We start from the raw sequence: 14,277 nt of genomic DNA, 5'->3' as shown, positions 1-14,277 counted from the left end.
CCAATCTCTTCCACTTTGAGCTCAGACTGAAAGCATTCTGCCCTCTAGTGGCTAAAACCCCAAACTCCAGATTGGAGACACACAGTTACTACACAAAGGTTGGGTTTAGTCCAAGACCAGAATAATCTAGTGTAACTTAATCCACAGTAATCCAATGTTTATAATTAGTGCTACATTATAAAGTTTCAGATTGATGTAATGAAGGCCAAAACATACTGATGATGTGGATGATGGTAGAGAAGAAAATTCTTTGAAAACCTGAGGGAGAATATCTCTATTTGATCTAAATCAATCAGTGTGTGTACTTGTATATATTACATATAGACAACTTCATTCACAATATTTACCAATAGAGGTCATTTGTGGAAAGTGAGGACTTCTTTTGCAGTTCTACTGTGATTTACTGTTAGAAGTAGGGTATACATGATTTAGGAAAACGCCTTGCTTAGGCATAAATGCAGTTACTAAAATTAATAAAAATCCATATAAGGTCCTGTTTGTATGCGAGTGTCTAAGAAATTGGAGTTTGACCACTGACCTATCAGAGAATGGAGAAAGATAAGAGACTGTATTGTATAACTATTATAATATCAAGAACTGACTTTTAAAGGAAATTATTTCAAAGTTCTTACCTGTGAAGAAAAGTAACTGGATTTTCCACGGCCTCAAGAAAAGGTTTATTGTGTTTATGTCGGCCTTATTTCACAAATGACTCACTTAAAGTGTACATGATATTAAAAATAAAGTTGGAAAGCTTCAACAGCTTTATTTGCTGTCCCCTGGAAGACTTTTTTTGTGCTGTCCTGCTTCAAACAGAGCACAAATAGGAGTTCTGGAAGATACAGGAATAATGAGTTGAGCCATTACATCCTGCAGCAATACCGAATATCTACAGTGGGGAGTAGTGGGGGAGGGACACGCCTTGTACATTCATTTACAAGTTTTTATGAGTCCTGTACAACCCAGCATCTTCCGCAGAATGGCACGTAATAGCAATGTGACCTCCATCCAAAAAGCCAATTACTCCAGGGATGTTCTCATACACCTGAAAGGTGGCCTGATCAACCATATCTGGGAAACTGATGAAATAGTCAGTTCTCTGTTTACTTATTGCACTGCAGACATTGAGCGCTATTTTTCACAGCTGATTCAGTTACATTACATAAATCTGTTATTACCCAATAACCACATAACCACGACCTTAGGGCGGCAACTGCTTTTTAAAAAGAGGCTATCCGAGCTCCCATCACTGAGTCGCACACAAACAAAAGATTTTTTTACATAAGTGGTCACTTCAATCGGTGACATTTATCTGGTGTTGGTGGTATTGGTTCTCTAGCATCAATGACATTGTCAGAATAATCTGTAGTTATAGTAAGTTTAATATAAATCATTATTTGGACCTGAACTTAAAATGGCTTAAAATATGATTTGTACAAATCACCCGGGCTTAAACCCAGAAAGGAATATTGTTCCCAAGATTACTAGATTTCTGTAGGAGGGAAAATTTGAAAGATACAAACAACAAAAATTAAATCCAAGTTTCACTCAGTAATACAGACTCAAACAATTATTAATTTCCAACATGCTATTAATTGCTAAGATGGACAAACACAAAAACTTCAAACCTGTAAGTATTTTCCATCCTTTTAGTCAAGGCTTCCCTCAAAACGTGGGCTGAAAATAATGTTTTCATTAAACTTAGTATTAAGTTTGTGCTCCATATTAATCACTCTAGATCCAATGAATCTCTACATGACTTATTTTCCCAAAAAATCTAGAATGAGTTCTATTAGACTGACAGACAAACCTTGAAAATAAGTTTTGCATCAGATATTAAAGCTACGCAAGTTAAATTTGAACCTTTACTCCTTTGTTTGCTAGGATTATGACTGCTGTGCTTGTTTTCTCTACTACTCTTGGCTCTCTTGGCTCGTCTTCACTTCCTCATCCGGCCCAGACGTTCTTACATCAGCGGTGCTCTCCTGCGGAGTTTCAGGCGGATGGATCTCCATAGGGACTTCAAACCCATGAATGATCCTCCGAGCTGCCTCCAAGTGTCTCAGCTGCTTCAATTGAACTTGAAGAAAAACCAAACAAGGAAAAAATAATGAGTTGCCTTACATTTTTACATCAGAGTTTCTTTTTTATTATTTCTACCATCCAAATGTGTGAACACGAACCTCTTCGCCTGACTCTCATCTTCTCAATCTCGGGAATAAGAAAGCTGTACACCAGCTCTGACACAATCTCCTCTGGCTGATATTTGTCCTTGCTACAGAAAATACATACACGTTTTATTATTTTTTGGTTATAATTTCTGAACAAAAAGTTTGAACAGACACTCTTAAGTCATAGTTTACTTTTCCTCCATGGCGTAAGCAATGTCATTGAGCTGCTGTGCCTTCTTGTGGATCTCCTCTCTGGCTTGCTGTTCGGCCAAATAATCCACATTTCTCAAAATCATGTCCTCTAAATACATATCCACGCTTTCCTGGTGCACCTGCACAATCTGACACATCAAAGTTTTTATGTGTTAGGTGAATATATAGCTGTAGAGATTTTCAACATTGTTTTGTTATATATTTCAGATGGAAACACACAACTAATCAAGACCTCGCAATCTTAAACATTATGAACACCATGAAGATCTGGCATCATGGGGTTAAAATGCTTTGCTTCAGCCTCACTTTTCAGACCACCATCATCCACAAGTTCAACATTATGCACTAGTTCATGTTTGTCCAGCAAATAAAATCTCAATAAAATACAATGAATATTGCAAGGTGACATAATCAGAAATCTTTAAGACGTATAAATACCCCTGCAAGGGGCTGTCTTATTTCCAGCATAGTGTCTTTTCTTATAATGTCACACAAGATGGTACTCACTTCTCTGAAGATCTCGTCTCGTTCTTGTCTCCTGCGCTCCTCCACCTGACGCCTCCCGCTCTCCTCCGCCTCCCTTCGACGGCGCTCTCTCTCAGCCAGGAGCATGAAAGCGTGGACCCTGCGCTCCTCCTGCAAGTGAATCAGCTCCTGGGATAAGATGAAGAACACCTGCGCGAGGTCCACGCCAATCACCGCGGCCTGACGCGCTTCCTTGATCGCAGCCTACGGAGGAGAAAGACCCAAGTGCGACAGGATCATTGCTGAGCTTGTATCGCTTATGACTGGTTACAATGAGTGTCACCTTCTCCATCTGTTGATCTCTCTCTCTCTTCAGCATCAGTATGAAGTCTTTTTCTGCTTTCTGCATATTCTGCTCCCTAGCCTGCAGAGCGTGAACTTTCCTAAGTTCCCTGATGAGCTCCAGCTGGTTTTCTTTGCCCTTGAAGATCTAGATGATGTCACAAATTGAAGAAGATGGATGTATTGCATGCTTTGTACTAAAACACATGCCAATGTCTCTAGAAGAACTTTGAAAATCATGAGCCATAATGCCAGCTCATACCGACCTCAAACTGGATACTTCTTCCCCTGAGTAGCTTCTGCAAAAAGATGATGGCAAGCTCTGTTTTCTCATCCTCCTTAATGAAGAATGACAAGTCAGTTCACAAGTACAATTTCTAATACAGCACTGATGTACAGTTTTACTTGTGTCACATGTAGTTGAGAAAGCTACATTTTTGTCTCATCTAACTGATCATCTTCTTCCAAATGTTTGCTGTTTTCCCTGTATGGTTTATTGAGGCTATTAAATAGGTTGGTCAAGGTTTTTGTTTTTTTTATCAATTGGCTGACTTGGACTTACTAATATAGGAGTACTAGAATAGAGGGGGATGAACCAATTTGTACACTCAAATTAAAATGTCACAAATTGTTTTACTTCCACTCCCAGTTTGGCAGTACTTGCTGTTGGTCTCTCACATAAAACTCCCAATGACAAACATTGAAGTTTGTGGTTGCAACAAAACAAATGTTGAAGACTTTTGGAAGACTTTTGCAATTTCTTAATTGACAAGTTTAAAAAAAGTAATTACAAACAGTGATTAACTAACCTCTGAGGGGATTTCCACTAGTGGAGTGACGGGAGGAGTAGGAAGTGGCTTCTCTTTTCGAAACGGAAAACGGTGGCCCTTCACTTCAATCTCCTTGCCCTCCTCGTCCCTGACGGCCTGTTTAACCACAATTTGTAATGAGTATGGAAGCAGATGCCAGATGATACACTCACTAAGCTTTATTTTTACCCTGTAATCCTCCAGTAGCTCCACTGCTATTTGTGCGGCAGACTTCCTTTTGCCCTTAATGTCTCTCCATTGTGTCTTCACTTGTTTCAGTGATGCCGCTAGTCCTGTCTCTAGCTCTTGTAAGCCTAGGTATAATCAAATGTAAATACTGTAACAATATACCAGCTCTGTGGGTCTGCAGTAGCATTTGCTAAGATTCTTAATCAGACCTTCATATGTGTTTATGTAGTCACTGTTGAACATTTTCATATTGCCGTAAGGGAACTTGTCATTGTGAGTCTGAAAATCAGCAACGATGTCCCGTCGCTGCAGTTTTCCCTCCACATTTTTCCTCTTAGTTTCCAGTTTTCTAATTGCTGTAGACATAAGAGTGAGTGTGAAGAACGAGAAAAAGCCTTCATTAATGTGTTGTTCTCATCAAACCTATGGGATGTCTTACATCTTATGTATCTGTGGTGGGTTTTCTCAAGCTTGAGCTCCCTGTCCTTCAGGTGCTTAGCGTATAATTGGGTCAGTCGGTCATATGCAGTATCCTTCTGAGCTTCATCTCTCTGCCTTAGCAGCTCCCCCAGCACAGCAAGGCGAATCTCCTGCACTCTGCTCAACAAAGAAATAACTTTGGGTTTAGTTTTAAATTTAAAGAGCTTAGGGAGCTTTTTTATTTCTGAAAAGTAGAGAGCATCAAAAACAAGCCCGAAAGAACCCTGAGTTGGGAAAGTCACTTCAAATAACTAAACTTTGGTCTTTTAAATTCAGTCATAGAAAAAGAAAGTACATCCTCTTTCAAACTCAGAACCTAAACAGATCTAGTTCTAAAAAACAGGATCTAAAATGTAGACTCAAGAAACAAAACTCAACAAATTCCACAAAAAAAAAGGCAAAATAGTATAACTATACGTAAATAATAACAATAATAATAAGAAAAAAAAATTAATAATAAAGTACACATTTTCTACTTTCATATTTGAGAGGAAGTAGCAGCAAGGTGGTGCTAATTGACCGCATTTCATGAACTGATCATTCTCTGAGTGGTCACCTCCATGAAGGCAGTTTTGACCCTTTGCTCGTGGTGTGTGCTAACACAGAGCCAAGACAGAAAGACATCAGCAATATGTTCAGAGAAGTAACTCTGTCTGAATTATCTGGAAAGGGGCATAAGGTAACTTCTAAACATTTCTGGAATTCATCATTCCACAATGAGAAAGATTATTTACTATTAGAAACCACTTAAAGCCAATTTGGATTCTAAAAGCTATTAAGTCATGGAGTGTAGTTTTTCTTTTCAGTGCTTTCCCATTTTGGCTTCATGTGTGTACTACAAATAACAACGGATGAGAAGTTTGTTGTGTTTTTGTAGAGTAGATGTCAGGACCACGTAACTTCACTAACTGGTAAGAGGGGGTACACTCTTTCTGACATAACTGTTTAGTAGGAATTGCCTATGAAATATTTCCATCTATCTTTTAGGGACACACCAGTTTGTAGATTTTAATATATTTGTTTGAAATACAGATTTTTTTTAATTAAAAAAAGAGAAACGAAATAACACCTCACATTGGAACTTCTGGTTATCGTTTATATTGTCAGGTGAAAAAGCAAAAACACGTTTGAAGAAAACAGCAACTCACTTCTCGATCTCGCTTTCCCTGAAAGCCCACTCCTTGGCTTCCATTTCCTCCATCATGCGCCTCCTCTTGTCGATCTGGGTCAGGTCGTGGCGAGGAGGAAGAGTGGTCTCCCAAATTCGCTTTTCACGCGCTCGCTCTATCATTTCCACCTCAGCAAGGCCTGCTGGCAAGCCATGACCTACGAGGCAGAGGTAAGCTGCATTGTGCGGCTCTGAGAATGGAAATCTGTGGCGTTAGGATGATGTCAGTTGAGCTAATACCCCAAGTCAATGTTGCCAGTTGCAGGAGTTCTGTGGGTGTCATCCCACGCTGCACCACATACTCAGGACTGTATGGGTCAGTCTGGGTTTCACTTTCTCTGAAGTCTGTCTGAATGCCCAGAGAGCGCTTAGCGGGCAGTTGCTCCTTAGTAGTGGTTATAAAATCTTCCCTGCAGTGATTTTAAAATCAAAAAGAGAGCATGCTTACTGCTAAAACAGAAATAAACCACTGACACAGATAGAACAACAACAAAAAAATCTATCTTGAGCAACTTACTCTGCAAATTCAAAGACAACATCTGCTGGGAACTTTTCTTCAAATGGAATCCAAGGCCTAGATGAGAGAAATATGTATTTTACGTCATCTCAGTGTTTACAGTGTTTTTTTTATTTTTTTACTGTTTTAGTGCAAGTTAAATATATGCAGCATGTTAAAATCAAAACATTTTAAAATGTGTAGTGGAAAACCAAACCGTTTATAGTATTTCCAGTAGTCAGCTCCAGTCACAAGGCATGTTTGAGGATTTGGATGAATCCTGTCAAAGAGATACCTCAGAATCACAACTAGAACACAGAAAAAGCATGGATGAACTGTGGCGATGCAGAGCGAAACTGCTCATTTTACTCACCCAGCCAGTTGCCGTAGCGTCTCCCTGCGCCGTTCAGCATGTGCTTGCCAGCGGTAATCGGAGCGGGACGGCATTGGCTCTGCTGGGTCCGTTTTGAAGGTGAGCAACGGCTCGCCGCTCAACAAATAGTCAGACTCATGTAGTTTTCTCTGAGTGAGATAAAAAGAAAAATATCAGGTTCTGCATTTTTAAACATCCCAGCCAGCAGCTAAATTAGGGTCTCATTTGATTTTCACTTACATTTGTATTTTTATCACTTACAACTATTTACTATTGATATTAAGGTATAGTCTTATCAGTTCGTTCATTTGCGTTGACTTTCTTAGCTATTTCTTGTGGGGTGTTCTCAGTGCAAATTAATCATTATTATTCACTAAGTAAGATTCCAGATTTTCATCGACCACTGCTTGTTTCATTTCCTCATTGCCTCATTGTTTATTTCATAGGAAAACCTATCCGCAATGCTGTAAGATGTTTTATTTTGCACTAATACTAAATGTTGTGTTTCCATTAACTGTAAGATCATCATAATTAACAAAAATAGAGCTTTGAACACTAATCTTTGTGTAACTAAGTTATATAATGTGATTCACTTAGTGAATTGAGTCAATGAAATAAATTACATTTTCAGAATTCTAATTTTAGCTTTTTATTGTCATTTAGTCTACAGCACAACAATATTTAGAAAGTATCACATTGAAAACTTGTTTAAGACACCAATCTAATCGATATTAAAAACTGTCTGCATGATTGTAAATAACCAATCAAGGTTATAAATAAACTAACATATAATAAAAGTCAGTCCTACATCCACTACGTGTGTAATATCGACTCACAAATCGTTCCTTTGTTGTATAGGCCCTAACCCTGGGCCTGTGGTGGTGCGGCTCTGATGGCGCTGTGTAAACTGAATCTGTCACAAAAGGTTCAATGACTGTTAACCAGCTTTACTGCAGCATGCTACCAAACGTTACCGTTCTTCTTTTACTCACCACGTACGCAGTCAGAAGGCCGCCTAGGCAGAGCAGCCTTAAAATAATCTTTGTTCTCATTACTAATTTGGGTGATAGAGCAGCTCATTTTGTTAGTGGGAAATTTGCCTCAACCCAGTTCGTGTGCTTGCAGCGATGTTCAAACTATCCCGTGCGTAGAAAACGTTCAGCGCTGTAACCATGGAGATGACAAACTGAACGTCAGGAAAGGGGAGGAGTACCCAGTGCCTTTCCGGTGTCCTGATGGGAAATGCCTTTATTTTCTGGGATCCGACTCATTTGGCTTAGTTCACCAACATTGTCCCATTCTTTTGGCTCTCAAGCGACTTTTCTATTTGTACTGCTTCTAACCTTTTGAATTGAGCCTATATATATATATATATATATATATATATATATATATATTTTTTTTTTTTTATTGAATCTGTGTTTATGCAGCATTTTCATAGAAAGACAGCAACACTAAGTGCTTTAAATCAAATAAACCAAATAGGCAATAAAAAGATAACTTGGATTAAGCCAGACAGAAAAGGAAAAATAAAAAAAAAAATATTTATTGTTGTGTCACAACATCACTTAGCAAAACATAACATAAATCTTCACAGTAATTAGAAAGAAACACAATACACATAAGCATAGATTTTAACCATGCGTTTTATAAATAAAATAACTTTTTCTAATCAGCATGTTTGTTCAAGGATTTTTTTACTGTCGTACCACCTTGTATGTAGTACAAATTCGGACTCAGGTCCCAGATTAAGAAATTTACTACACAAAATAGTTAAATAAATGAATAAATAATAAAGCAATTGTGGCAACCTGGGGTGGATTTTCTTTATTATGAAACCCAAATGTAGGATGTTAAAGTTTACAATATGGGAAAACAACAACACCACCTGGAATAACTCCAGGAAAATGTAATGGTAATGAGGACACGGGTAAGTTCTGCTGGAAATGAGGAGACAAGATTCAGAAAATTCTGCAAAAGTTTATTAAACTTCAATATGTTTTTTAAATTAACAATAACCTGAAATTGCATAGTTAAAACAGTGAATGCATTTTTAACAAAACTGATTGTAATAAAATGTTTACATTTCAAAAGAAACTGAGGCTTACCAATGGGGGGGGGGGAGAAGAAGTAGTGAGGAAAAGGGCAACATCCAGTAAAAAAAATGGATCACTCTGGACACTACAAAAACAAAGCAAACAAAAAAAAAAATAGGTGCTCCAACAAAACACACAAGTCAAGACACCGCCACCAGCGGTCACCACCGCCACCATAGAAGCCTCAGTCCCTAAACGAAAGACAAAAATGAAACACTATGAGTATAACAGTGATACAATAGCACTTCAATATTGCACTTTATCCCATTACTAGTGCCATCAATGCTCCCGGCAGCAGGGGAAAGTTCAGGTAGGTCTTTTAACGTTCCTGATATGTTGCGGGTCAAATTGACCCGTTTAAAAGTTTAAAAATAAAAAATAAATAGTTGGAAGTATTTTTTTTACATGAAACTTTTTCTATTTGTCTTAACATTTGCACTCTACATATAAATTGAAAAAGTATTCATTTTACACATTTGCACTCCCCCCTGCGTCCACTTTTTACATAGATACTGTTCGGGTCAATTTGACCCGGCAGTCAAGTTGAAGTGCAAAAAAAGATTTAAAAATTTCCAATTCTACATGTTTCCTTGCAGCTTTGAACCATATTTCACCACACACACCCCTACTCTGACACACACAAGCCCACTTTCTCACTATTCTCTTTACTTCACTAGGAAACTGTGAGAAAGCAGGTGTTCACACAACTTTTGATGGGAACCTTTTCTGTTGCTGTGGGCAAACTTCACCCACACTGAGTGACACTCAGCAGATATGGAGGAAAACATAAATACTCTCTGCATGACTCATTTATCTTGATTTTAATCAGAAGGTCAATTTGACCCTGAACAGTATGTGTGTCTGAAGTTCAATTATAAAGATCACCCATTGAAAAAAAAAAGTGTAAATGTACCAAAGATCAATTTCAAGGAAATTATTGTTTTTTTGTGTCTAGGTTTTTTTCAGTGGACAAAAAAGATGCAAATACATTTTTTTTATGTTCAAATGAGTAAATGAGCAAGTTGTCGTAATTTCTGAGAAATAAAAAAACACCATTGCACAAATATTGATTGAAATGGTTAGTATTTTAGTTAATAATCAGATACAAAAATGTTTTGGAGGAATGTTTTGGTTTCTGACTCTAATGCATGATTAAACACTCCCTGGGTCAAATTAACCCATGAACATTATTGCTGTACCGCAGAAAAGAACATAACAGGAGGGTTAAAACATTTCTTTATAGGCAAAACAGCAGCGAGTGTCAATCCAAGTGTAATGCTGATCAGAGACTCATCAGGAGACTGTGACCTGGTAAGTTACCACACTGCCAGATAAACAGAGCCACAATTCCGCCTATGCAGTGCAGCTTTTCGCCAGCAAACAAACAAACGGACAGATCGGTCCAGATGTCGGAGGTGCAGCAAAGAAGGCCAGCACAGTTTAACAAACGAAGGAAGCAGATGGAGTCGACGTCATGAAACAAACAGCCTCGTGGCAGGTGGAGACCTGCTTATATGCAGCAGCAGAAATTGGCAGCGTAGCATTTATGCTGCTACATAAATATAGAGCACTTTAAATCTTTTCCCCACTTGTGGTCTTTGCGATGTCTGCCGTCTGGTAAATTCAGAACAAGTTCACTTGATGAAAAGTTTAAAAAAAAATCACATCTGACACTCGGCTTTGCATAATATAGGAAACCACTGTAAGGAGGTTGGGGTTGCAAACACTAACTCACTTTTTCTTCATCTACATTTATAGATTTTGGCAACCTTTGCTCTCAATGATTAATACACTGGGCCTTACTGACTCAAAACTTTCTTACAATGGTATTCAAATTTTTATGTAAAATATTTATTTTAAAAAATAATTATATTAGTAATTTAAGAAAAAAAACTTTACAACACTGGCTAGACTAATGTGTTCTTGCATATTTCTGGAAAATGTAAGGTCATATGTTCAGATGTGACACGTCATTCTGTGTGGGCGTGTACCTGGTGGCTTCAAAGCTCAGGAAATGCAAGCAGCTTGGTGTTATGTGACCATTTACAGATTATCTTTAAAGTTTTGAGGTTTGGCAAGCCTAAGACAAAGTTACACAAAAAATGCAAACAAAGAGGGTGTGCAGGACATGGATTTATACTGTGGTCATCTCCGTGTTTGAAGCATGGTCTCAAGATGCAGGTTTGGATTATTGACACCTTAAACTTGTGGCTGTAATGGTTCATGTTCTTGAACAGAGGTAGATGTTGAACGGGTACAAATCAGGAAATCAGAATCTGTGCTCCGATGAAGCTTGTTTGTCTAAAAGTACCTGTAGAAATAAGGCAGGTTTACACATTCTTTTTGTAAAAGCCCACGTTACGGTATTAAGAAGATTGTTTTTTAGTGGTCTGATGCAATTTTCTAGTTATTTATGTTGTGCTTTCATTAGTTCAGCATGAGCAGAAACTCGACATGATTAAGAGAAACAAAGGCTTGAAAATATCAGTCTGTTATTAATAGAAATGCCATGTTACAATTAATAACTTGAGTTATTGAAATAAAACATTTTAATATTACTCGGAATCCTTTAGATGCACCTGTATTTAATTTTGACATAGTTATAGAACTTCATTATTTCAAAATTCGGTAAAAAAAAAAAAAAAAGAAAAAAAAAGTCTACTATTATATTTCTTTTAAAAAATCAACAACACAGTCCAGACTTCTTTGTATCTTATTTTCCACATTACATTTCCAGGTTGAGAGAATGCATTGCACTTTTGTTATATCTATATATGTATAGTGAGGTTGTGAGGTGACTGCAAGAAGATGAACTTAGAAAAATCTCTTAACAATGAAAAATGTGTTAGAGAAAAACTGGGAACTATGATTTTTATATGAACACAACGTTCAGACATGTGGCCCAGAAATGCTGGTCATGACCAATCTGTCTTTTATCCAGCAATGATGGGATCCTTTCTGTCTAGCTTGATGGCTCGTTCCAGAGCATGCATGGCTTCTCTTTGTGTTATTTTGTTTTTTCCCACCATGATGGTTTGTGTGTTTGTTTAGGCATGAGTAACATATGTTTAATAAATGAATTTAAATGATAATATTAAGCAATTAACCATTTAATCGCCAACATTTCTTTCCTCAGTTAACAGAGATGTTGCTTTCAATCTTGGGACCAACATTAACCTGACCTGCACTAACAAGACAAGGGCTGACATTGTATTTATAATCTGGGAGATGCACTTGAAAAACAAAAACTGTAAGATCTCCTTTGTAAATTACGACAAAGGTATTGACTCTTGCAAAGATGGAAAATCTCTCCAAAAGACTTCCACTGGTCAGCTGTATCTGCACGTCCCAAACGTTTCAGCTGATGATGTTGGACTCTATAAGTGCGAGTCGGTTTACAATGGAGGAAATGAAAACTATGACATCAAAGTGGCTGTGACAGGTAGGCCATTTAGTGTGAGAAGTGACTTTTAATTACAATTCATCCAACCATCATTCCATTTTCTTCCGCTTATCCGGGGTCAGGTCGCGGGGGTAGCAGCTTCAGAATGACCTTTTTAGTTAAATCAATTTCCAAGATAAGAACCTTGAGGAACGTTAACAGACAAAAACATGTAGATACACAATGTTGACAATGTTTTTACCTTCTGTAATAAAAAGAACATCCACTGTTAACTTTTATGTGACACTACAGTTTGCATGATTTACTGACCTCAGAAAGAACAGTCCAAAAATTTGTCATAATTAGCTTGAAAGTTTTTTTAAATTGATGCATTAGGTTTTACTTAATTATGTTTTTGCCTTCCTTGATTCAGCTCCTCCTGTTTTATCTGCCTGGTTGGAGCAGAAGGGCAACAAAATGGTGGCGCTGTGCAGAGCTGAAAGAGGAACACCAGTTGCCAATTTAAGTTGGAGTTATGGAGGCAGCTCAGAGCCTGCAGTGAAAACTCAACTGGACCCAGATGGATTTGTAACAGTAGAGAGTCATCTGGAGCTTCTGGAAGACATCGGTCCAGGAGAACTGACCTGCATTGTTCAGCACAGTTTCTGGGATCAGGAAAAGATTCTGGTACCGAAACTCAGAGAAGGTCAGAGTTTTTCAGACTGAAGTGAACTGTTTACTTACATTTCTGTATTTCTTAGTTAGAACTTCCACTGTTATTAACATAGTCAGTGTTAATTATTCTTTGTATCTCCTACAGCAAATTCGCCTCTATTGTGGATACGTGTTACTTTGGTGATCATCTTAACTTTAGCAGGAGTCTTTCTTTTAGCACTAAAGAAATGGTGAGCGATTTATTAAAGTATCTTTCCTTACCCAGCATCTAAAATAAAATGTGATCCCATTTATGGTCTCTTTTTTTCTCGACCAGCCGTGGTACCACCAACCTTTTCAGCATGTCAATGTTCTTCTAAGGCCTTCTAACGAGCCATCATTGGATCCAGGTGCGTTAAACCAGGGAGAGAACTAAAACATGCAGGATGCTGGACCTGAGGACCAACTCTGGACACCTGTGGACTACATTAAAGTGGAGGAATGTTGCAAATCAGAGTCCAGGTTCTTAGAATTCACCTGCATCAGCTGAAACAAAGACTCTGTGAGCAATATGACCAATACTCTGCAAAATACATAGTTTTAGAAAATTTTTCAAACACTCATAAACCAACATCACCAAGGTCTGGGGTCAGCTGACACTAATCAATTATCTGATAGAGGCTGGTGAAGAAATAACACATTTCCTGTAGAACTTTTTAACTTTTTTATTACTTCACTTGCCGACTGAAAGCATTCTGAGCTGTTTGATTTTTGTCTATGTCTGTGGAGCTACTGAGCAGAGGGATTTGTTCTTTGAGCGCTCTACTGCGCGTTTTCTTTATTAAAGTCTTTTAAACTTTGATCTTGATGCTTGGGATTTTTGTTTTGTTTGCCAAGTTCCTCTTTATCAAGTAAGGAAACCAAACAGATTTGCTGACTTGGATTACAGAGAAATTCATTTTTCACAACTATTTTGTAGGGTTTTTAACACAATCACGTACGTATTTCTCACTTGTCTTGAAAGCTGCTAAGAACTACTTGTGGTGATGTGCTGTGTTGGGTTTTCCCCGAAAATAGCACTTTGCATTTTGGTCATTCATTCCTTGTTTTGTCAGAAAAAATTAGACATAGCTGTTGAAGAAGTCTTGTGGTTCATATAAATTTGAGAAGTTGCACTTGGTACTAAGCAGAAACAGTGTATTCATCAACACACAATATGTAGAAAACAATTCTGGGTAGTGGACAGGAAAATCTGAGTTAATTTACCCTATTTTCTCTTCTCTGGAGCAATGTACAGATGTCTCATTGCAACATGTACTCACCACAAAGTGCAAAAAAACTCAGAGAATGTAACCACACCGCTCCTTTTATCAGTTAACTCTATAATCGCTAAAGGTTTACTCTTATGGAAACTGCAAATCGCCAATTCAGTTTGACAG

At 37.9% G+C, this 14,277-nt stretch overlaps 2 protein-coding genes across 3 annotated transcripts; one reads left to right on the top strand and one right to left on the bottom strand.

The window, feature by feature from the left end:
- Nucleotides 1-653: 653 nt before the first annotated feature.
- On the bottom strand, nucleotides 654-7,878 carry cfap91 (cilia and flagella associated protein 91). Its single transcript, XM_028022057.1, has 17 exons — nucleotides 7,699-7,878; nucleotides 7,543-7,619; nucleotides 6,707-6,855; nucleotides 6,551-6,613; nucleotides 6,355-6,411; nucleotides 6,078-6,247; nucleotides 5,818-5,995; nucleotides 4,629-4,786; nucleotides 4,399-4,545; nucleotides 4,190-4,314; nucleotides 4,001-4,117; nucleotides 3,458-3,529; nucleotides 3,193-3,339; nucleotides 2,892-3,113; nucleotides 2,364-2,512; nucleotides 2,184-2,275; nucleotides 654-2,080 (listed from the first exon to the last, which is right to left on the bottom strand). The coding sequence occupies exons 1-17, from the start codon at nucleotides 7,784-7,786 to the stop codon at nucleotides 1,914-1,916; spliced, it is 2,178 nt and encodes a 725-aa protein (XP_027877858.1). The 5' UTR covers nucleotides 7,787-7,878; the 3' UTR covers nucleotides 654-1,913.
- Nucleotides 7,879-10,807: 2,929 nt separating this feature from the next.
- LOC114148596 (uncharacterized) lies at nucleotides 10,808-13,700 on the top strand. 2 transcript variants are annotated; one of them, XM_028023982.1, is made up of 5 exons: nucleotides 10,808-10,983; nucleotides 11,939-12,244; nucleotides 12,618-12,890; nucleotides 13,005-13,089; nucleotides 13,220-13,700. In XM_028023982.1, the coding sequence occupies exons 1-5, from the start codon at nucleotides 10,905-10,907 to the stop codon at nucleotides 13,272-13,274; spliced, it is 798 nt and encodes a 265-aa protein (XP_027879783.1). In that variant the 5' UTR covers nucleotides 10,808-10,904; the 3' UTR covers nucleotides 13,275-13,700. The 2 variants fall into 2 exon arrangements, with proteins under 2 accessions (XP_027879783.1, XP_027879784.1); XM_028023983.1 differs by having other exon boundaries at nucleotides 13,176-13,700.
- Nucleotides 13,701-14,277: the final 577 nt, after the last annotated feature.

The sequence above is a fragment of the Xiphophorus couchianus genome, chromosome 7 (genome assembly GCF_001444195.1).
Source record: "Xiphophorus couchianus chromosome 7, X_couchianus-1.0, whole genome shotgun sequence".
NCBI lineage: Eukaryota > Metazoa > Chordata > Actinopteri > Cyprinodontiformes > Poeciliidae > Xiphophorus > Xiphophorus couchianus.
This window is presented reverse-complemented; position numbering and strand designations above follow the sequence as displayed.